This window comes from Pristis pectinata, chromosome 8 (assembly GCF_009764475.1).
Source record: "Pristis pectinata isolate sPriPec2 chromosome 8, sPriPec2.1.pri, whole genome shotgun sequence".
NCBI lineage: Eukaryota > Metazoa > Chordata > Chondrichthyes > Rhinopristiformes > Pristidae > Pristis > Pristis pectinata.
In genome coordinates this window covers 77,619,824-77,642,919 of record NC_067412.1, presented here as the reverse complement: position 1 = coordinate 77,642,919, position 23,096 = coordinate 77,619,824, and the positions used below count along the sequence as shown (strand labels likewise).

General features: G+C 39.5%; 1 protein-coding gene across 1 annotated transcript; it reads right to left on the bottom strand.

Moving 5' to 3' along the window:
• Window positions 1-9,802: 9,802 nt before the first annotated feature.
• mcts1 (MCTS1 re-initiation and release factor) lies at window positions 9,803-22,106 on the bottom strand. Its single transcript, XM_052021059.1, has 6 exons — window positions 21,961-22,106; window positions 20,680-20,832; window positions 18,670-18,767; window positions 16,513-16,646; window positions 14,144-14,211; window positions 9,803-10,593 (listed from the first exon to the last, which is right to left on the bottom strand). Exons 1-6 carry the CDS (start codon window positions 21,969-21,971, stop codon window positions 10,512-10,514), a joined length of 546 nt encoding a protein of 181 aa, XP_051877019.1. The 5' UTR covers window positions 21,972-22,106; the 3' UTR covers window positions 9,803-10,511.
• Between the last annotated feature and the right edge of the window lie 990 nt (window positions 22,107-23,096).

Below are 23,096 nucleotides of genomic sequence, written 5' to 3'. Positions count from 1 at the left end.
AAATACAACTGAATCCACACAAGCAGGGAAGCTGAAGCCTTTTCTCTTAATTGAAAAGGTCCAATGTGACACAAGTTTGAGCATTCTGCAATTCTTAATAGAAAGTAGGAGTGTGTCCACAACAAAGACAGTCCCCCCTTCTTTATATCCTCCCCCCTCTTCTCTCACCCCTGCCCTCTCCCCTTCCTCCCTCCACTCTCACTCCACGATCCCACTCCTCCCCTTACTCATAACTCCTTTGCTTCCCCTCTCCACTTCAAGCCCTCTCCTGTCCACCTCGACACAGCCACTCTCCCACCCCTCCCCCTCCCAACATATTGGTAATCTTACTAAGTTGAGAGTAACTACATGAGGGACAGCAGGCATGCATCTGCACAAATGTGCTAAGGATTTTTTTCTGATTTGGGAAACTGTTGGGTGGGAGGAGAAATAGCATTGTTCATGTTTATACTTTATCTGCCCCGAAATTATACAATTTCTTTGCTTGGGGACATTTACCAGTGTGGGCACAAAAAAATATTAAAAATAGGTATTACTTCCAAAAAAATATTTTTATGTTACTAGAATGGTTTTGTGCTACTATTTTGCTTATTAATGCATTGTCACTTATCTTCCATGTAGCTTCCTAATTGGAGGCTAAACAAAGCTTTTGGAATCAAGACATCTGCTTCCTACAATGTTCCATGCTATCCTGCAAAGGAATACAAGAAGTAAAAGCAGGAATAGGTCATATTGACACATAATCCTGTTCCATAATTCAATAAAGTCATGGCTGACACTTTTTCTCATGTCCAATTTTCCGCCCAATCTTCTGATTACCTTCATGTTCAATCTTTCCATCTAGGCCTGGATATACTGAGGTTTCTGAGTCCCCTAAGATAGTTAATTACAAAACTTTAAGGTTCTCTGCATGAAGAAATGTCTCCTTATTTCGGTCTTATACAGCTGATGCCAGATCCTGAGACTGTAAGAACTTCAGAAGTAGGATCAGCAGTAAGCCATAATAGCCTATTATGCCATCCAGGACGAGTCTCATCTTGGTCTTAGTTTCACTTGGCCTTAGCCTGTTTCATATAAGCTTTTACTCACCAAAAGACCAAAAATCTATGTCTTAGCCTTGATTCAATGATTCAGTCTCCACCGAGTGAAGAAATCTCCGTTTGTCTCTGACTTAAATAGGTGACCACCTATTCTGAAACTGTGCCACTTGGTTCTAAATTCCTCCATGAGGGGAAATAGCTTCTCAGCATCTACCTTCCTCAAAATCTTGTATGTTTCAAAAAGTTCGTTGCTCATTCTTCCAAGTTCCTAAGAGTTTATGTTCAATCAGCTCATCCTTCCTCATAAGATCTTCATCCAAGTAATCAACTTAGTGAACCTTCTCTGAACTGTGTCCAAATACAAATATGTCCTCCTTAACAAAGAGGCCAAAAATGTATGCAATATTCCCTATGTGGTTTCACCAAAGACCTGCGTAGTTCTACTAAGATTTCTCTGCTTTAATATTCCATCCACTTTGCAATAATCCCAACATTCTATCATTGTTTTGATACAAATGACCAGCGTGCTATTTTTGTGGATTTCCCACCTTCACACGTGGACATTGTATGTGACACTATGACCTCATTACAAAATGGAATAGATACACAACAGTATCAGCAATTAAAAACTGGGCATCTGAGGTTGTTTGGTCACCAGCAGCAACAGAGTTATATTCTATGACCAATTACAACATCATTCCATCATTACCAACAGGCAAGGAACCAAACCTTTCTTCAATGACAAATATGTAAGAGCACTCCAAGAGAACTACCAGGTGTGCCCAATTAGGTGCCACCTCATGAAGACACAACACAAAAACTTGGAGGGAAACCTTGAGCTGTTATTTCCCATGTGCCCATTGCCTTTGTTCCCTGTACTTGGTTGAGATTGTACATTTGGAAAGTCCATCTGACACAATGAAATTTTGAAGAGATTTGTATCATCAACAACAATCAGGGCAGAACAGGCCAACGACTGCCCCTTCAGTATATTTTCCATCAGTACAAAAATTAATGGCAGGTTTTTATCATAAGTGCTGTCAAGCGTCATTCACTGATCCTTAATTTAACTTCCACGAGGATCATTTGGCTCTTATGTTATTATACCCTTGGTCCAAATGAGGTCAGAAGGATTAGATAAGAATGACTACCCTTAATATCAAGGCAACATTTGACTGACTGCGGAATTGAAAAGCTCCAGTAAATCTGAAATCAATGGGAACTGAAGAGAAGTCTCTGCACTGACTGGATACTTGAGGGGCTTAGAAGGTTGCCCTCCAGCAATAACAATCATCTTCCTTTGTGCAGGATGGCAGGTTAACTTCCACCAAGATCAATTGGCCCCATACTTAATATACTCTTGATCCAAGCATAGACAAAAGGGTGACATAGTCACGCTCATCTCACCCTTTTGTCCATGCCTGATTCAAGATTTCTTGCCTCTGCAAAGCCTTTCTTCCCTTTATGAGGTACAAATCTGAAGTGTGATAAAATCCACTTTTCTGGTAGAGTGCAGCTCTGTTATACTCAGGTATCTCAATATCACCTAAGACAACACAACCTGTTTGCCTGGCAGCCCCACGCAACCGGCACAGTATTCTGACAACTCAACAGGCTTCTTTGACAGTACCTCCTGAATCCTCAACCTAGATAGACAAGGTAGCGGGAGCATTGCCTTGAAATTCCCCTCCGTACATACAATGAAACAGGGTAATATCATTCCATGTTCTCAAGGTCAAAATGCTGTAAATTGCTTGCTCCAGAGATCACTAGCACTTTCTCAGTGCATTTGATGGTGGAGAGGGGTTGGGCATAGATGCTGTGAATGATTCTTGACCGTGGCAGTGACATACACATCCCATGAATGAATGAACTCCTTTTATCCCTCCCCAGCTCTTCGACTCACGATACCTTGATTTCAAAATTTTCATCCTTGCATTCAAATCCCTCCATGGTCTTGGCCTACCCTATCGCTGTAACCTCTTCCAGCTTCCATGTCAAAACCACTGGGCTTCTCTACCACTGGCCTATTTTAATTGTTCCACATCCATGCATTCAACCATCTAAAGCACTGAATACCCTCCCTAAAACTTTCCATCTCCTTCACTGCCTTTAACATGCTCCATATAGCCTACCTGTGACAAAACCCTTTGTCCCAAAATTCCTTATGTTGTTTAGTGTCAATTTTGTTTAAAAAAATACTATCCTGCAGACTTTGGATATTTACTTCAAGGTACTTTCTTGTCATATAAAATAAATGATATCACCATCTTCAGCAGGAGAGTTCACAGCAAAAAATATAGGAAGTGTCATAACCATGCAGCGGGTCAGTGAAGGAAACAGATACATTTTAGACCAGGACCATAACGATATAAGAGCAGAATTAGGCTATTTGGCCCATCGAGTCTGCTCTCCCACTCAATCATGGCTGATTTTTTTCAACCCCATTCTCCCACCTTATCCCTATAACCCTTAACTCCCTTACCAATCAAGAACCTATCAAACTCTGCCTTAAGTAAACCCGACTTGGCCTCCACAGCCCTCTGTGGCAACGAATTCCACAGATTCACCACCCTCTGGCTGAAGAAATTCCTCATCTTAGTCTTAAAGAGACATCCCTTTATTCTGAAGCTGTGTCCCCGGATCCTAGGCTCTCTATGTCCACTCTATCTAGGCCTTCCAGTATCTGGTAGGTTTCAACGAGATTCCCCCTTTCTATTTTAAAAGAATCATAACTAGGGTGAAGTGGAAAAAAATATGGGATTGTTGTGGTAAAAGAATCACTCACACCATCCATACTTCAGGTCAAACAGAACTGTGCTTTTTTCAATCGATCTTGTGACTGGAAGAAGATAATTCACACTTTCTCCCTGAATGAGTAAGATGTTTTTATACATAATCAGAAGTAAGGTACAGGTCGTCTCCTTCCAGCACTGAGCCAATCAAATAAAAGTGACCTTGTAATCAGTCATTATTTATATCATTTGCCTGCGCTTTATAGGCCCTGCCTACCAAAGCCCATACTATGAGAAAGTGTTGTCCTGCCACGAGTGAATGCCGTACCAAGAGCAAACAAACTGTTCCTACTTCTGCGTTCATTACAAAGGGAACTTCGTGGTCTCTGCTGCATTTGTTGTAAACACAGGCTTCTATACAATTTCAATTCTGATTACTCACTGCCATGGGACTAATTCCCATCACACTCCATGTTTTTTTATTGTGTTCTGTGGCATCCCACAGTCTCTAAAGACTTCCCACATGGTTGAGGGGAGAACTTACATTGCACTCTACCCTATTTCTATTTGTCAGTTTGTTTATCTACAGCCTCTCCAAAAGACTGACTGCTAATTAACTAAAGGCAGAGAGCACATACTTTCACCATCTTTGTTCGTACAGAAATTAACCATCTATACTTCTCATCCTTATTCATTCAAAAAAAATAGAAGCACCCTTCCACAGGATGAAGCAATGGTAAGATACAAAATATCATTCAGATGAAAGGCACTAAACTCAATTATTTTCCCTTTATATGTAATTCAATATTATTTTGTCCAAAGTTGGGCATGAATTACAAATTTGATTTTAAAAATTGATGAAAATTGCTATATCATAATTAATCCTTTCCATAGTCTAAACCATACTTTACTCCAGGTATATTCTTCTGCTTTCCAAAGTCTAGATCATCATCATTAGAGTGCTTGCTGTAACCAGTAAGATTCAGTTTGTGAAGAAGGGTCTATTTTTCAACCACTGGACAATAGCACTTAAGCATTTTGCTTTAAACCAATAACAAAATGATTAAGTAAGCTTACATGGAAAAGTATTTTTTTCAGTAAAGCTTCATGCTGGAATGATAAAATACTCTGCCTGCAATAAATAACAACCATACCAAATTTATATTCTGCTTTTAAAAGCCCTTCCCTTCACTCCGCTATAGGCTGACCAATCTCATTTGTTTCCACATGGAGAAGAAAAGCCGGAGGAGTGAAAGTGTGGGTGGAAATGGTACTTATAGAAACTGTAACTAAAATAAAAAGGAAGCAAGAGGAAGAAGTCAGTCTTGAATTTGTTCAGGCAATGGGGATCAAAGTGAATTAAACTGATGGATCCATTGGTGAGCTATTAACTTTGCCAGATGCATCCCAGCTTTACAGCACATTTGCCAGAGGTTTTTGAAAATGGCTTGTGATGCATTGCGAGCAGTTTAACGATGAAAAAAAAACACTTCCCATGAATAAAGTCAAAAAATACATGGATGTAACTATCTTAGTTACATGAATGAAAACTATAGGAACATGAAAAATCAATGCACAACTTTTCTACATATGCAATTCATTCCCTGCTGCAGTATTGCTTGGAGAAGTTCTTCAACAATCTTATAGAGACTAAAAGAGTCTGAATGTTGATGCATCTCTTGACTTCATTTTTTTTAATAACTAAAATTAAAATACCTAACTACTCATAAAAACTGGAAAAACACCCCTGACCTGAACAAACACAATACATTTAAATTCCTACTCATTAGTTACCAGGTAAAGTAACTGGACCAGTTTGTCAGGAGTGGGGTGATGTCATAAAAAAATTATCTAGAGAAAGCCTAAAAGCAAAATAGCTTCTGACGATTGGTTCACAAAATCCTGACTCTAATCCAGTATTTAAAAAAGACACTGTATATTCTTGGATATTAATTTAATAGACATGTTCAAAATGATCAACTATGCATTCTATTGTTGAAACCCACTAATGACTATTGGAATAATATTCAATTTAACAACATTCTTAATGTTGTGCTCAAATCATGCCTGTCAGTAACAGATTTTCCTTGCATGCTTGGAGATGATTACAAGTCCTCTTATATGTGAATAAGTTGAGACAGGGAGATACAAGAACATACATACGTACAAGTTAGTAACAGGATTAGGCCACTTAGCCCCTCAAGCCTGCCCCTCTGGTCTTACTAACTATCTGATCTAACTGTAATATCAATTCAGCATTCCCTTCTATCCATGGTAACCATTCAATTCCTTGCTTATCAAATATCTATCAACCATTGCTTTAAAAATATTCAGACTCTGCTTCCACCACCTTTTGAGGAAGAGAATTCTAAAGATTCACAAGCATGTGGGAAATTAGTTTGATTCACCTCTGGGAGACCTTGGGGTGCAAGTCTATAGCTCCCTGAAAATAGTGACAAAGGTGAATAGGGTAGTGAAGAAGGCATTTGGTACACTTGCCTTCATAAGCCGAGATATTGAGTACAAGAGTTGAGACATCATGTTGCAGCTGTACAAAACATTAGTTAGATTGTACTTGGAGTATTGTGGAGCAACACACAAAATGCTAGAGGAACTCAGTGGGTCAGGCAGCCGCTAGAGAGGGAAATGGACAGTCAACATTTCAGGTTGAGACTCTTCATTAGGATTGCAAAGAAAGAGGGTAGATGGTCAGTATAAAAAGGGTGAGGGAAGGGGTGGAGCAAGAGCTGGTGGATGCAGGTGAGAGGAGGATGATAGGCGGTTGAGGGAGGGAAAGACTGGGAATGATGAAAGAAGCTGGGAGGTGATAGGTGGAAGTGACAAAGGGCTGAAGAAGCTGGAATCTCATAGGAGAGAACAGTGGACTATGGAATAAAGGGAAGGAGGTGAGGAGGGGAACCGGACAGAGGAATGTGTGGGTGATGGGCAGATCAAGAGGGGAAAAAGGGGTGATGGGGCCAGTGGGATAAGGGGGAAAAAAGGGGACAGATTTGAGTGGCTACCAGAAGTTAGAGTAATTGACTTTCCTGCAATCGGGTTGGAGACTACTGAGGAGTATTGTGTGCATTTCTGATCAGCACACTACTAGAAAGATGTGGTAGCATAGAGAGTGCAGAAGAAATTCACCAGGATGTTGCCTGAAATGGAGGACTGTAGTTATAAGGAGAGATTAGATAGGCTGGATTTATTCTCACTGGAACACAGGAAACTGAGCAGTGACCATATTAAGTTTGTAAAATTATGACAGGCATAGATAGGAAAGATAGACTCTTTTTCCAAGGACAGGGAAGCCTAGAACTAGAGGGCACAGATTTAAGGTGAAAGGGGAGAAATTTAAAGGAATTTCAGGGGTAAGTTTTTCCACATAGAGTGGTAGTTATCAGGAACAAGCTACCAGAGGAGTTGATAGAGGCAAATGCAATTATAACATTTAAAAGGCATTTGGATATGATGATATAGAGGGATTTTGTTCTGTGAATCTCACATTTAAAGTGCTCACTCTTTATGCAGCTTTGTAAACAGCAATATGGTAATTTACAACATTAACACACAACAAAGGGTGTGGACTAATATCTACACCTATATCTAAATATCATAGGTAAGCGGGTGTGGCAATTGCACCAGGGAGAAAAGGCATGAAATTTTCTTCTGTGCATTTAGGATTTGGCTCAGTCAAATGAAGTGGATTTTCCAGTTAGTGGTTAGCTGCTTGTGTTTGTTGCAGACTAATTTACCAATTACTCTACTTCCACATTAAGAGGCTCTTCAGCAGCAAGGTCTAATGCTACAACAGGACCTTCCACACAAAAATAAATCACTGGAGGTGCGGTAAGGAGACAGAAGTTAACCATGTCCACAAAATTGCTGAGACACCATTGGCAGACTATTAATAAATGAATCTAAATTAGAGGTGGACAATTGTACTTGGCTATTGGGCTCCTGGGCCATTTGCTTCCTTGCAAATGTCATTGCCTTTGTCTTCAGTAAACTTCCTTTGCCCTCAGTAAACTTCCTTTGCCCCTAAGCAGTAGCCCAAGACTATTAGCAAGGATGGACTGATTAAGGATGAATAATGTTAGCTGCTCAGAAATCTTCTAAACATCTGAAGATATTTTTGTTGTCACGTAACATTTGAACATTAATGAATACTTCTGTCTTAAGTACCACTTGTTTCAATTCTTCTGTAACCTGGACGTCAGTCACTGACACAAACCTGATCAACTGCATATTGTCTTGACTTTTCTGTGAAGTAACTGATGTGATTGAAAATAAGGCATCCATCATGTGCCTGAGGCCTTTCTTTGAGGGTCCGGTACCGAGATCCTACCCTATCTCCACAAAGCTGTGGAAACATCTCAGGGCATTGAAGTTAATGGAAGTGGTCACCTTCTCAGTTATTAGTGGAGCACGTCCACTAGATCCAGAAAACAATGCTGTAAAAAAAAATATCACTGGCTATAATATCCAGAGCCTCCTCAGATAATATTTTGACATGTCTGAGAAACTCAACCTCTATCTGTAATTCTGTGTGCACAGGATAGCTGCCTATCAGTTGTAACACTGTCTCATATGCAACTCCACATTGTTAGCACTCCATCCTTTTGATGTTTCGGGGTTTGATGTTTTGATGTTTGCGGTTTTCCATTACAGACCTCCCTGTGACCCACATTATCATTGCAGAATAAACAGCCACACTGATGGGAAAGGGTACAAGCCAAAAAAACACACCAGTGCTTCTACTTTATCAGAAGGCTAAGGAATTTCAATATTACCAATTTTAACAGATGCACCATAGAAAGCATCCTATCTGGATGCATGACAGCTTGGTATGGTAATTGATCTGCCTAAGATCACAAGAAGTTGCAGAGAGTTGTGAATGCAGCCCAGTTCATCACACAAATCATCCTCCCCTCCATCGACTCCACCAACACTTCCTGCCGCCTTGGGAAAGCAGCCAACGTAATCAAGGACCCCTCCCATTTCAGTCATTCTCTCTTCCCCCTCTCTTGTTGGGCAGAAGATAGAAAAGCTTGAAAGCATGTACCACCAGATACAAGGACAGCTTCTATCCTGCAGCAATCAGACTCTTGAACAGACCTCTCATACACTAAAGATGAATTCTTGATCCTCAGTCTACCTCATTGTGGCCCTTGCACTTTATTTGTTTACCTGCAATGCACTTTCTCCACAGCTGCAACACCATATTCTGCATTCTTTTTACTACCTTGATGTATTTATGTATGACTATGATCTGCCCAGATGGCGTGCAAACAAAGCTTTTCACTGTATCTTGGTACATGTGACAATAATGAACCAATTCCAATACAGGTGGAGAGTGCATTGACACTGATCAACATCAAAAATGTTATCTGACTAAACGAAACTTTATCCAAACTTTCATTCAGGAAAAAGTATGACAACTTATTTAAATTAATAAACTGCAGATCCTCAGCGAGTTCTACAATGGCAGCTTGACCTTCTCAGGTTTAATCCAAGAGTCAGCAGGCTTCATTCTCAACTCTTGCATATTTCAGCTGATTCACTCCAAAGGCCAATTTAAATTCCTCTCAGACTGCGAGATAAAAAGGAATTCTGTCGCAATTTTTAAACACTCATGACTAGTCACTTCAAAGTGAGTACTGACAAATAGCTATCTGGGCTAGGTGCTGCACAATAACTTGAACAAGATGTTAATATAGCAATCCAGATTTAATGAAACAAAAATAAAGTGAATACAGACCAGAGCAGCAAATAGAAGCATTAATGTTTCAGATGCACATTCCTCAAATGAAGTTAAAAAAAGAGAAGGGGAAATTCTTAAAACAAAAAGCAGAATGGAAATATGGGAGAAATCATTAGTACAGGAACTGGAGATTGCTGGATGAGTAAAATGAAATGATCTCCAGCCTTATTATCAATTGCAAACTATATCATTGTTTGTTATTTTTGGATCCAAGTAGGGTTAAGAGTTCATAAAAATAAATAAAGCTGCTGATCATTCGCCAATATTGTCCATTTGGTATTTTAATAAATCTACATCAAAGTTCATGTCACAAATCTAATCCAAGCCTTTTCACCTATTCTCCAGTCCAGATCATTACCAGAAGACTTGTATCTACCTGGCTTCAATATGTTAACAAGGCTCAAATTTTTCAACTCCCAAGTAATGCCATACTATCAAATATCATATGGATGAAGGAATTCACCATTTTTTCCTAGAATGGGGTGAAATTGGTAAGAGAATTCCTAAGTGAAATCAAAAAACAGCTTTCTCTTCCAAAGATGGAATTACAACATGCAAAGATCTGAAATTTCTTTTTAAAAAATGTTCATCATATCATCTTGGTATTAATTTAGTAAACATTCAGAAATTCCAACTGTGCATTCATGTTTGTACAAACCCATTGTACATGCTAAAGGAATCTGCATTGATTTGATTTCACAAAGGAAGTCAAGTTGTTGTCAAATTTTATATGTTGGAAATAGCTTTACACCATCCTTTGAAATGGTTACTACTCCTTTTGTATTTTGAACAGACTTGTACAAGGAGAAAATACCAACAGATGTACACAAAAATTGTTTCCTTTTTCCTGTAATGTCAGGTTTATGGAAAACAAACAAAGATACAATCTTTAAAATTCAATATTCAAAATATCTTAATGTCTTGAAGTTGTCGGTCCATTTCTCCTTCAGAGATTAATCTTGAATTCCGTTGTTATTTATAAGTCTTCATGTGCCAGAGACCATCATTTAAGTAATGCATGTTTTCAATTCCAATACCTTTGTTCACTTGTTCACTGTACAGAAAAAAATAAAGTAAAAATATAAAAAATAGATATAAAGTGCAAAAGGGATTTGTCTATTTATACATGAATGGAAGTTAATTATTCAATCTATTTTAAAATCATCACATCTACCTCATACAGCCTCAACTACCTCAACAAACTAGTGGAATTAAAAATTACAATACCATGATTATGATCAAAAAAGTTCAAAGATATGTTTATCATCTACCCAAGTCAATCAGGAAGTTAAAGTGAAATGTTTTCTGAAGTAACTCTGTGATATCAAAGTGTCTCAAGATCACCCACATGCATGAGCACTTTCTTACATCAAAATGATTGAAAACATTACACAATGAACTACTGCCTAAGGCGCAGTAACCAAGGCAAGCCAAAACCCTACAATCGGTATAGACAGGTCAACTGGTGATGGTCAAGCCAGGTATGACAAGTATCCTTTGTTTTTCCATGCCAAAGAGAAGCTTCAAAGAAAAAAAGTACCAAAAAAAGGAAACAAACTGGATCAACTACAGGAGTAAAGAAGTCTTTTTGCAATTGTGTAAAGCCTTCATGAGAACACACCTGGAGTATTGTGTGCAGATTTGGTCACCTTACCGAAGAAAGGATGTACATGCCATACAGGGAGTTCAGCAGGGATTCATTGGACTTGTTCCAGGATTGGTGGGTTTGCCATATGAGGTGAGATTGAGTAGATTGGGACTGTGTTCTCTGGAGTTCAGAACAATGGATAGAGATCACATCGAAGCAAAGAAAAGGAGCTTGACAGGCTGGATGCAGGGAAAATGTTTTCCATGGCAGAGGAGTCTATGAACAGGGGCCACAGTTTCAGAATAAGGGGTGGGCTATATTGGTGTTGGTATTGGTTTATTATTGTCACTTGTACCGAGGTACAGTGAAAGACTTGTCTTGCATACTGATTGTACAGGTCAATTCATTACACAGTGCAGTTACATTGAGTTAGTACAGAGTCCATTGACGTAGTACAGGTAAAAATAATAACAGTACAGAGTAAAATGTCACAGCTACAGAGAAAGTGCAATGCAATAAGGTGCAAGGTCACAACAAGGTAGATCGTGAGGTCATAGTCCATCTCATTGTATAAGGAAACCGTTTAATAGTCTAATCACAGTGGGGTAGAAGCTGCCCTTAAGTCTGGTGGTACGTGCCCTCAGGCTCCTGTATCTTCTACCCGATGGAAGAGGAGAGAAGAGAGAATGTCCCGGGTGGGTGGAGTCTTTGATTACGTTGGCTGCTTCGCCAAGGCAACGAGAGTCCAAGGAAGGGAGGCTGGTGTCTGTGATGCGCTGGGCTGTGTCCACAACTCTCTGTAGTTTCTTGCGGTCCTGGGCAGAGCAGTTGCCGTACCAAGCCATGATGCATCCAGATAGGATGCTTTCTATGGTGCATCAATAAAAGTTGGTGAGTGTCAAAGGGAACAAACTGAATTTCTTTAGCATCCTGAGGAAGTAGACTGAGATAGGATGATAAACCTTTGGAATTGTCTACGTCTCTGTGTGATGGAGGCTCAGTTGTTGTTTTCATTCCAAAGATCGATAGGTTTCTGGACATCAAGGGCATTGAGGTATATGGGGGTCATGCTGGAAAGAGTTGGAGAAGGCTTGAGGGACTGAATAGCTGCTCTTGCTCATATTTCTTCAGCTCTTAATTGTTATTGTACATTCCAAATCAAACCCAAGCCTGATGCCACATCAGCTGACTGAATGCTGTCAACCAATGGCCATTCTCTTTGCCTAAATAGTGCAAAATATTGACAATTTTCTTTTTACAGCACTCATTTTTCTAAAGGTTACAAAGGCAGGTCTCTTTTTTATATAAAAAAATAGGAATGTAAAAATCTGACACTGGCTCATCATTACAATAAAATAAATAAAAACATGAGCAGGGCATTTGGCCCCTTGCTCCTGCTCAGTTATTCGATTAGATTGTGGCTAATCTTTTTCCATTGCTACTTTCCTGAAGAATTTTGTGTCTCCCGATTACCTTAAAACCCAAAAATCAACTTCAGACTTGAATATTATTCACTGACAGAAGAACTTCCACAACCCTCTCAGACAGAATTCCAAGGATTCACAACCTTCAATGTGAAGAAGTTTCTTCTCATCTCTGTTCTGAATGGCCCACTTCTTATTCGGTGACTACCACCTAGTCCGAGACACTCCCTGCCAGAAACAAAAAATCATCCCCTGCATCTTCCCAACAAGAACTGTGCATATTTCAATAATATAATCTTTCATTCTTCTCAGTTCTGAAGAATAGAGGCAGAATTTGCTTAACCTTCCTTTAAAGAGCAAACTTCACTGTCCCAGGAATTAGTCTGGTGAACCTTTATAACACCCTTCTATCGCAAGTAACACATTCCTCTGGTAGGAAAACAAGATCCATACACAATATTCCCCTCAGATGCAGTTTCACCAGGGAACTATACAATGCCATCAAGATATTTTGACTGGAATTTTGTACTGAAATCCTCTTGTAATAAAGGCCAACATACCATTTGCCTTTCTAATTGTTCACTATACCTGTGTGTTAATTCTTAGTGATTTGCTAATAAGGACATCCCTTCCAAATTTGTCACTATTTTAAAATAATCTGCTTTTCCATTTTTCCCCCCCAAAGTTGATGATCTCATATTTTTCCCACACTATATCCAACTGCCATGCCCTCATCCATTCACTAAGCCTGCCTGTATGCCCTCAAAGCCTCTCTGCATCTCACAACTCCCACAGGCACCCATATCTGAACCTAGTTTCAAATATGAGTATCGCTTCACCTTTGCTTGCAGTTAGCCTATTTGCTGCTTGCAGTAATCTTTAAGAAAGTTATACTTGCATTGCTGGAGGCCGTAAGACCAGTGCCTCTCTAGCATTTAGGTCAAATATGATATGTGGCACTGGTCATAAGAGACCAGTCTCCACTGAAGGCTTGTCTATATGTGCCTTCCTCCACATACGATCATAGGCGGACTGACAGATTAATGACCTTGATTCTGTGATAATATGTTGTATTTTCAGCTTCAGAACAACTGCATTTAGCAGAACACATGGGTGTAGTTGCAGAGCAAAGGAACCCGGTTTTTTCACCCCCCAAATGTACATCTCAATTCATGTTACTGGAGGGTACACCGTGCACCAAGTTGACATCCTAAAGCCTCAAGGTGCTATTGTCAATGTGAGCACAATTGTAGGCAACTGGACTGATGAGTTGGAATAACAACACTGATCCTTTATCTTTGCAGGGTCTAAATCTTAGAACTCCCTATCAACAGCACTCTATGAGAACCTTCATTTGAAGGATTACAACATTTCAAGAAGGAATCACCACCAATTTCTCAAGGGAAATTAGGGATGTTCAATAAATGCTGGCCTTGCCAGCAAGGCCCAGACCACAAAATATGAAAAAATACAAAGGCTAATTTTGCTGTCCTCTCATCAACTTTAGCTGGATCCTAGGAATGAAAGGTCATTGCATAACCCAAAGCATTATCTAGTTTACCATAACCACCACCAAAGCGAAGTATACTTACATTTTATCTGCTGGCATCTTCATGACTCCCACAGAAAGGGCATGTTGCTTGCCTTCTGCCATAATAGCCTTAAGAATTTTGAGTTAAGAAAATGTTCAGGTACTAAGAGAGTAAAGCAAAGGTGTTTATCCACAAATAATCACAGACAAGATCTGAACATGTAATTTTTACAAACAGAAAAACAAAACATTGTGAATGAAAATTTTCCCCCCGTTCCAGTAATGGTATCCTAAATTATATAGCATTTAAATCTACAGTGAGCTAAAAGTTATGAAAGAACTCTCCCAATGGATACATTTTCAAACTGTGTGAAATCTAACAGAGTCAAAGTCATACAACACAGAGCAGGGCTTTCGGCCACCATGTCCGTGTCAACCATCAAGTACTTATTTGTACTAATTTCATTTCCAGTACCAGTTTATATAGCCTTCTATGCCTTGGCGATTCAAGTACTCATCTAGATACTTCATAAACGTAGACACGAGAGACCGCAGATGCCGGAATCTGGAGTGAAAAACTAACTGCTGGAAAAACTCAGTGGGCCAAGCAGCATCTTTGGAAGCAACAGGATGGTCGATGTTTTGGGTTGAGACCCTGCATCAGGACTCAGGACTTATTAAATGCTATGGAAGCACCAGTCTCCACTACCCACTCAGGCAGTGCATTTCAGATTCTAACCATCTTCTAGATGAAAAAAATTCTGCCTCAAATCCTCTCAAAACTTCTCATCCATTAACCAAATCCTATGCCTTCTGATTTTAGATACCTCTGCCATCGGGAAAAGTTTCCAACTATCTATGCCCTTCATAATTTTGTGCATCTCTATCAGATCACTCTCAACTTCTTCCAATCCAGGGAAGACAAACCCTCTCTATCCAGTCTCTCGTCATAATTAAAACATTCCAAGCCTGGCAATATCCTGGTGAATGCTCTCTGCACCTTGCTAGTGCAATCCAATCCTTTCCATCATGTGGTCACCAGAACTGTACATAGTAGGACCACTGTGGTCTAACCAATGTTTTATAAAAATTGTACCATAACCTCTCTCTTCTTATATTCTATGGCCTGGATAAAAAAGGCAAGTATCCTGCATGCCTTTTTCATCACTTTATCAACCAGTGTCACCACCTTCAGGGATCCTTGGACTTGTACACCAAGATCCCTCTGTTCCTCAATATTCACTAGGGCCCTACATTTATTGTGCATCTTCCACCCTTATTAGTTCTCCCAGTGCATCACCTCTCACGTATCAGGATTAAATTTCATTTGCCATTGCTCTGCCCATCTTACCAACTCCTCAATATCATCCTGTAGCCTGTGCCTATCCTCCTCCTGATGGAGGAATTCAGTGAGTCAGGCAGCATCTATAGAGGGAAATGGACGGTCGACATTTCAGGTCGAGGCCCTTCAAATGAAAGTGAACCACTGCAAAATACTTGAATCAATATCAAGTGAGGTCAGAATCTAGCAATTCTGTCACTCAGGTTGAACAGCTGATCAACATGCACCAACAAGGATGACACATGAATCAGATAAAAATAGCATTAAGCCATACAGCCCTTGGCTGCTGATCTTTGACAGCTACAATTTCCTGGCCTAGTCCCATAACCTTTGATTTCCCAATTTCCAAACATGCATCTCAGCTTTCAATACATTTCATGACTCACGTCCAAAGTTTTCTGAGATAAAGAATTCCAAAAATTCAAAACTCTTCAGAAGAAACTCTCCTTAAACTCAATCATCTGTGGATTATGCCCCTTAGTTACAATGTCACATTTCCCTACATTATCAACTATATACCATTTTTGTCAACTGTCTCACAATATACTCAACTGAGAATCCCTGGCTCTCAGTTGTACAGAATTCCAAAAATTCACAACCATTTGAATAAAGGAATTGCTGCTCATCTCTGTCCTTATTCAGAGACTCTGTTCCCTAATTCCTGAATCATAGCAACCATTTATTCCGCCAACCCGGCCAAAGAATTTTTATTTCTGAGAGATATCATTAAGGTCAAATATAAGAGAGCTACCAGTGCCCTAGATCTCTATACTTATAGAAGTCAATGACCTCAGAAGGACTACAGTAGGGGTTGATTCAGAATTTTAAAAAATATAATGTACAAAGTAATCTACTGCAATTGTTTACCAATTCCTACACCTTATTCTATACCAAGGACTTCCTTAAAAGTCACATTTCTTTAAGGGCTTAAACAGAATATATTGAAATTGCTATGAAAATTATCTGCAAAACAATTCAGTTTGCAACTCATTTTCCCTTATATTACAACTTCACTAATAGTTCTTTTATTTTATGAAATAGAATCTGTATTTAGTTTCTGGTAAATTAGAGAGTCACCAGAAGGATACAACTATCGTGTCGGTGTCAGCTGGGTACAGCTTAGCTCCAGGGGATGTTAAACCAGGACACATGATATTGGCTCCACTGAGCACAAACTTGATTGCTCCTTTATCAACCTGTTGATGTGGCAAGATAACAGGATCTATAATGAAGAAATGAAGATCATCAATAAATTCAGTTTCATGATAGCCCCATTACTGTTTATCACAAGGTACATGCTTCAAGTCTCATTTGTGCATAACATAAAGAATGATCCAGGCTAACGTTCTTCAGTAACTTCATTCAGAAAGAAATCAGCAAAAATTAAAATTTCCCTAACCAACTTAAAATTACTATTTTCCAATTCTGTCCCATCCTCTCCTAATAATTTTGACTCATACATTCACCATGTTCCACAAGGTCATACAGGAACAAGGATGGCAACATAGTCCAGACTTATTGTGTCCCTATTTAGTATTTAAAGGTGTATAGTTCATCCGTACTTGCTGGATAGCATCCAGTAGCAGAAACTGTGTTAATGTTTAACATAGTAAGGTTGGCTGTTGAACCATTTCCTTTTCTCCCCCTCCATGATTTCAGACGTTCCCTCCCGTCTGTTTGACAGTTCAACTTGCACAATTGTAAATGGTTGAATGAGAAAAGCTAGTACTGCTACCTTGCCAAAATCTTGTGAGAACCATACTCCATGCTACATAAGGTACTATGTTTATGCATTAGGCCTTTGAAGGAGTCATAATCAGAGTTAAGAACAGCTTATTTCACTTGGAGCAACTTGTTTCAGTTAGTAGAACTCTAACTTTGGTCAGAAGGTTACGTGTGCAAACCTCAAAACAGACCCCGAGTACTTAGACTAGACTGATCCTCTACTGTGGTTCAGAGAGTTGTGTTGAATTGCAAATTGTTGTAACCATAAGATGAGATGCAAAACTCAGATCTTTTCTGCCTCTTAAAATAATGCAAAAGGGTGCAGAAGTTGTTGACATAGTGTGAGAAATTTTCCAACGAACCAGAATTAACTGAGCTTTTCATCAGAATAAATGATCCCCATTTTCAAATAAAGAAACCAATTTTGCTGGGTTAGACTCTCCCCATAGATCTAGTAAAATCATCTTGACTTGAAAGAAGACCATTTACAGCTCAACCCACATGTACTTTACTGCTAGGCACTGGTTTGTCTCCATAAACATATATATATATATAGCATATAAACAAGCTGTAGTAAACCACGCAGCCCCACTAGCCTGCTCTACCATTCAGATGACTAATCTGATTGCAACCTCAACTTCTGCCTACCCGCATGTTTATTACTCCCTTACTTACTGAAAATCTATCTATCAACAACGGGGCAGAGTACTAATAAGATAGGAAGGCGCACCAGAGACGTAACAAGCGAGGCAGCAAGGGACGGTGAACGGAGCAGTGAGTGGAGCAGCAAGAACTATGGAACTTGGTCCTTCGAACATGACTAAAATCACTGGTACCTGGTTGAACAATTAACATAAAACACGTTTCTCGTGAGTGGCCCTTGGATCCACATAAATCTGGCTCTCCCTGCAAAGAGTCATGCACTGCTGCCGTAAGGGAACAAGCATTTGTCTGGAGACTCTATGTGCAGTGAGATGGTATCTCCAGAAGAGTGCACATAGAAACAGCCAGTGTTGGTAGCCAGGACAGAAAGCTGGCTTAAACCTTTGAAGGAGCAAAATTTGTTTTAAAATTCCTTAACGTTATATCTTAAGAACATGGGCAAGCAAATTCCTTTTAATAAATGATGGAACAAATGCTATTTAAAATACAATTTTTGCAACATTAGGAATCCCGGAGTGTACTATATGAATTGCTTTCACACTTTACTATCCAGCAATCTGTGTACTTCTAAAAAAGAGTCGAGGGTTACACACAGAAGTCATACTGATGGCCTGACTCCATCAGAAACAACATGGGTCTTAAAAATGAATAATGGTTCACTAATCCACTACATCAGAGCTTCTTACCTCTGGGTTGGTTTAATAATAAAACTACAAATAACAAGACATCCATTTACCATGATATCTCTTGAGATATAGCATTTAAAAATAACCCAGAAAAAGTAACAGAAAAATATCCACTCAGTGAATATTTTTGATCTTATCAGTCCAAAAAACACTTAATGACAATCAACTTACATTTGTGAAGTAATCGCAAGGTGGGGTAGAATGGTCCCTCCCTCTGTCTAAAGAACAGTAATTCTCCATTAACCGTCAAGATCTCTATATGTTCATGGCTTCAATCAGAGAAAGAGGGAAAATGAAGTACGAGATATTTTTAAAAATCCCTAGGTCATTCACATTGTCCTGCGGAGTGCAATGTAATCTTAGTCCTTTTTTTTCTTCGGAAAATAGTAGCCAAAAATGTTTATGTACCTAATTATGGTGCTTAGGATATAAAATAATTCTTCTATTCCTGTTTTAATGCATTTGCATGGTTCCTCATTGCATGAAAGTACTTCAAAGAAAATACATAATTACTTCATAAAAAGTAATTACATCAAAATGATGTACATCAACAACACACCAAATACAATGAGACAACAGCTAGTTAAACTTTTTTTTAAAACTGGTGTGAAGAAAGAATGTTGATCAGAGCACAAGGACAGCCTTCTGATCATCGATGGATATCATCATTAACTAACTCCAGATGAGGCTATTGCAAAATCTCGCATCTTCCAAATTTAATGTTCCAAAATCACTGTATTACAAAATACCAGCCTAGATAATAACAGAAATTCTCAAGCCATAGACCTACAGAACAGAGTACTACATATTAAATCCACATGACGCAACCAAAAAACTTCCACAGGTCCCTACTTGTAAAATTTAGTTCAGCGTTGTCAATACACAATAAGCAACAAACCTCCTGCTGAAGGAACACAGTGGGTCAAGCAGCACCTGTGGGGGTAAAGGAATCATTGACATTTCAGGTCATAACCCTGCAACAGGACTGCAAAAATACAGATGATGATCCCTTTTGCAAACAGAACTAGTCCTAACACTTCATTTCCATCTCAGTGGAGAAAAAATAATGTTCAACATAGTCTTTAACTTTTAAAAAGTTAGTATGATAGAGAATGAATTTTTCCCTTCTCCTTACAGAACCACCTCTCACTGGGATAGCTGCATGGCCATTGACAGCTTTCAGGCATTAGACCAGTGACATTTACTAAGCTTTATTTAAAGTTAACATTTCACAAATGTTTTGTTCATCAGGTGAAAGCACATTGGGAATAGAACATTTTCCACTAGCATCATATATTCCTACAGAGCATGAACAATGTGTTTGGACAGAGAAGGCTTCAGAATTCTGTTCCACTCTAATTCTACAAATGAACACTTTCCAATCAACTGATTTTCCCTTTCTCCTACCCAGAAATAGATATTGATTGTAGCATCAGAACATCTGCCTTGATCAAGAGCAATTCAACTCCAGAGTCAAATTATGGGAGCTTCTTCACACAGCACAATGTTATGCTAGATGACATCCTACCCACTTACCTAAACTTAAAATTTTTCACCTCCAATATAAAAATCAGCAAATTTAGCTTCTTGGGCATCCTTCCATTAAATACCGAATCCAAGTTGCAACTGGAGATAGAGGCACACAAATAATGCACTACTAAAGGAGCACCAAGAACAGATGCCATCAGTAGGCGTTGCAAGATGTTTCCAATATTTCCAACGAAAAGGGGCTAGTACAATGTCACAGCAGTTAGTGTTGCTGCCTTCAAGCTTCAGCGATCCAGGTTTGATCCTGATCTCTGGTGCTATCAGTTCTCTCCGTGAACGCCTGGGACTCAGGTTTCCTCCCACATCCCAAAGGCAGGTGGCTGATAGATTAATTGGCTATTATATATCACCCCTAGTGCAAGTGGATGTTGCAAGAATCAGGGGGCAGTGGATGGACACATGAGGGAGAATAGGTTACAGGGAAAAGGGTGGAGAATAGGATTGCTCCAAGAGCCAGCACACTCAATGAATCAAGTAATCTTCTATGTTGTAAGCAAAATAGAAAACAATACACTTAAATGACTGTAAATATAAAGTGCACAAACAACTCAAGCAGAAAAGGCACAGAGAGAATGATAATTAAAACAAAACAATTTTGCTTTACATTTAGAATCCGAAAAAGCTAAACTGTACCATTTTACTATTTTTACAGGGTCCTTCTTTGGCATGATTTGGTTCAACCATGGCTCAATCGTTGGGAACTGATCCACCAATTGATTCTTAATGCCTTTAATAACAGATGTTTTCAGCTGGATGCAGTTTGAAACATTTTCCTTTTCATCAAATCTGTCAAGGTAGAAAACAAATGAATCATTCTCACTTCTGGTGTTTATAAAAGATAATGGATATAATCCATTTCTCCAAGCAAATGCACTTGTTTGGAGACGACATCCACATTTTAAAGTTAATCCTCCTTCCTGGATGCTAAGCTTTTCTCATGTTCCATAATCACCAATGCTTCACTTAAACGGTTGCATCAGCCAGACATTGAGGAACTTTTGAGGACATCAAACTCAAGCCCAATACTGTATTCATCCATTGTCCACATACATCAGGTCAGCTGGGTCACAAGACAAAACTAAGCAGCAAGAACGTGGAGGCCAAGTCATTGGGTATATTTAAAGTGGAGGTTGATAGGTTCTTGATTAGTAAAGGCGTCAAAGGTTATGGGGAGAAGACAGGAGAACGGGGTTGAGAGGGAAAAACTCACCCACGATGGAATGGCGGAGCAGACTCGATGGGCCAAATGGCCTAATTCTGCTCCAATGTCTTATGGTCAGTCAGGTGCCACCTGCAAAACTCTTGTCAATTCTACTGCACTGTGCTCCCCACTCCCCTTGAACAACAGATTATAATATCCCTCAATGCCAATGGGATTAGCCACTCGCCGCCAACCGGGGATGGAACTGGTCAAGATCTCTACGACTCAGGTACACCCCCAAACAAACGCACTCGGTCAACTCAACGACTTGTTTTTCCAAAGAACTATGGAAAACTGACAGAGATGAATCTAATACTCCCGATGATAGTTAGCTATTCAGTATACGACATGGAGATGGCAACAGCCCGTGAAGAGCTTTGTCATTAATTCAGCGTTCTTGAATTCGAGACGAAAATACGGTTGCAACGCGCCAAAAAAGGAGGTGGAGCGTATAAAATATCGCAAATAACAACCTGCACAACCTGTCAGAAGAGAGCGAAGGATGCCCGAAAATACTAAACTTTAATTCAAATTCTCTGCATTTAGGAAACGAACCCATTTATCGCGAATGCTGTCACATTTACCATGTTGTCAAATTCTATTCAAACACGGAAAGGTTCGAAAACCCAAGCATTAGGAACTCGGACATGATAAAATGGATGACTTCCCAGATCAAAAACAGAAGAAAAGAGGTGAAATGGGGGAAAACTCACTTCTTGAACATTATGCAGCTGATGGAACTGCCAACTCCACGAGGCCCAACGGGAAATATAATGTGTTACGGCAGGTCGCAACTACATAACAAATCGCAGCGGCTGCGGTAAAACGGATTCGCCTGTGTATGTTGAATGGAGCTGGAGGGCAGTGTTGAGCAGAGCACAACCGCCTGCAAAGTACGTTCTTTCCAGAAGAACCGGTGGGTAATCACAACGAAGTATAGTGATGGAAACTATTGTGACGGAGCTAACTCACTGCTCACCCTTTTTGAGATTATAAAAGTCTAGAGATTAAATTGCATAACATCCATTTAGTTTTGAGCGCTGTGCTTTACGAAGTTCAACAAATCAGGGAAGATCGCGCTGGAGATCTTTGCTGGGTGAAGTCGCACCTGACATATCTTGTGTTTTTTACATTAATGCTTCTGACATTTCCCTATTTGCGGGTATCCACCAAATGACGTCGTTTTTTTGTAAACTAATGTTTCCACTTATATCAACATAAACTGAAGGAGAAAACTACATAGCAGTAGAGGAGACCACTCCCTTCATAGGAAGTAATGTAGTTCTTCCTGAACCCAGGTCTTCGGAAATGTGAGTCAGCATTGTCGTGGAGTTCACCCTTCCACCTCCATTGGCACCCACTTCCATTCCCACATTACCTTTCCCGTGCAGTAAGTTCTTGAATGACCTCAAGTTTACAGAGTTGAATGTGGAAGGCTACACAAGAAACAATAGATGAGGATTTTGGTCATAGATAAGCTGAGGCAGAAGTGGAGTAGATGATGTTTTGGCATTGGTCTGAGCGAGCAGTTGTAAATCCAAAACTCAACTCGGGGTTAATTATGACACCAGGTTGAGAAGAGTCTAGTTCAGTTTCAGATAGTTGTTAGGAAGAGGGAATGATATATGTGCCTTATGGAATTTGGGACAAGGTCCAAAATCAATGGTTTCTGTCTTCCTAATGTTTAGTTGGAGATTTCAGGTCATATAAAATCCATCATGAATTTGTTCTAGGTAAATCAGTCCTAAAAATCTTTGAAAATGTAATGGAGAGGATGGTTGATGTTGTGTATTTGAACTTTTAACAGGTGTTTGACCAAGTACCTCAAAATAGACTTGATAACGAATTT

Excerpts from the sequence above, each read along its gene's own strand:
- mcts1 (XM_052021059.1), bottom strand. Across the intron at positions 18,768-20,679 it reads CCTGTAAAAATAGTAAAATG|CCATGAACATATAGAGATCT; the intron begins GTACAGTTTAGC and ends CTCTGATTGAAG. Across the intron at positions 16,647-18,669 it reads CTTGCGATTACTTCACAAAT|ATCCTGTTATCTTGCCACAT; the intron begins GTAAGTTGATTG and ends TCTTCATTATAG.